At 34.4% G+C, this 1,653-nt stretch overlaps 1 protein-coding gene across 1 annotated transcript; it reads left to right on the forward strand.

Moving 5' to 3' along the window:
* Positions 1 to 913: 913 nt before the first annotated feature.
* On the forward strand, positions 914 to 1,159 carry Ctxn2 (cortexin 2). Its single transcript, XM_026389763.2, has one exon. It carries the CDS (start codon positions 914 to 916, stop codon positions 1,157 to 1,159), a length of 246 nt encoding a protein of 81 aa, XP_026245548.1.
* The last annotated feature ends 494 nt before the right edge of the window (positions 1,160 to 1,653 follow it).

Below are 1,653 nucleotides of genomic sequence, written 5' to 3' on the forward strand. Positions count from 1 at the left end.
TTCAATTCAGCATATATTTTCTGAATACTTTAGCTATACTTTTAGAATCTCAATATACTAAGGGCTTACAAGTAGAAATCTAGTTGGAACTTGGGAGTATTAAAGCTGAATTTGTTTAACTTAAACTTTATGTTTATTTAGGAGGTTCTGAAAGTTAATGGAGAAGGTGGGGAGGTAGCTTAATGGCTCAATACAACTGCTGCTTGCCTTGTACAAGCTGATATGTTGGGCACTGCTGGTATTTAACATAATTTATTTAACATAATTTAATAAACACAAGTTCTCTAAGAAATTCACATTGTAGGGAGTGTTAGTGAATACGAAAATATAATTACATAAGCATAAAAGTTAAAGGGGTGAAAAAGAAGGATTATATCTGTTTAAAAGAATTGGGATTTGTATCAGCAAAATGGCACTAGAGATAAACCCTGAAGTATGAACTTGAAACAGCATGAATAGCATATGTCTGTGTTTATGTATGGTATTATCTACACATGCAAAAATGAAGTGAATTTAGATGACAGTTCAGAGCAAAGAAGCAATGACAACCTTCTAGAAATTAATCAAAAGTTTTTAGGGTTGAATTTGAATATCCACCTTCATGCTTGATTTTATATTTAAATATGTAGAAATGGTTTTATGCATCCTAAATAGTAATTCTGTAATTATTAGAAATTACTAGAATTAGTAGAAATAGCCATCTCCGATGCTAATTTGGTTCTGATCCACAGCTGATAATGTTGTCAAACATCTTTTGCAAGTTAAGTCAAGAGAGTTTGAAAAATGACAGATTTTATATGAAGATTTCCTGTCTGATACAAGGGTAAAACTAAACTGAATTCAATTTTATACCTAGGCCAAAAGTTGACTGCAGCAGGAATTTTGAAGAGCCACAACGATGTGCCAGTGAATAATGAGTAGTACCTACTGTGGCAATTCTTCAGCTAAGATGAGCGTCAATGAAGTTTCAGCTTTCTCATTGACTCTGGAGCAAAAAACTGGCTTTGCTTTTGTTGGGATTCTGTGTATCTTCTTGGGACTTCTAATTATCAGATGCTTCAAAATTCTCTTAGACCCATATAGTAGCATGCCTTCTTCTACATGGGAAGATGAAGTTGAAGAGTTTGATAAAGGGACGTTTGAATATGCACTCGCCTGATTTCCAGCTTTATGCTTCTCATGGTTGTGCTATTGGGACATGCGGTGGCTACATTTGGGTATGCTGGGTAGGCTGGAGAGAAACTCATTACATTCACTGAATTCAATAAAGATCTATGATTGATTTATCCACTGTGCCATGTAGATGATAAACCACTCTTAGGATTACTACTTTTCTCTGTCCCTGCATCAAGGTATCTAATGAATAGAACAAAATATGGCTCCACTTATAAACCATTTTTATTTTTACCTTGAATTTCTGTTCTCTTCCATATGCCCATGAACTAGCTGGAGGCACCCTCCTTCCTCTTCTCTGCAAAGTCTAAATACCCTCTTCACATTCCAGATCCAGACCTCTAATTTAACTTTAGAGAATCAGATCATAAACATAAGGGACAGCCAAAAGAATAAACAGAATATGGTTTTTTAAAAATGATAACCATCAGTCAAAAAGGTTCACAGGTAAAAAAAAAAAAAACCTCAAAAAACTAACAC

This window comes from Urocitellus parryii, chromosome 6 (assembly GCF_045843805.1).
Source record: "Urocitellus parryii isolate mUroPar1 chromosome 6, mUroPar1.hap1, whole genome shotgun sequence".
Taxonomy (NCBI): Eukaryota; Metazoa; Chordata; class Mammalia; order Rodentia; family Sciuridae; genus Urocitellus; species Urocitellus parryii.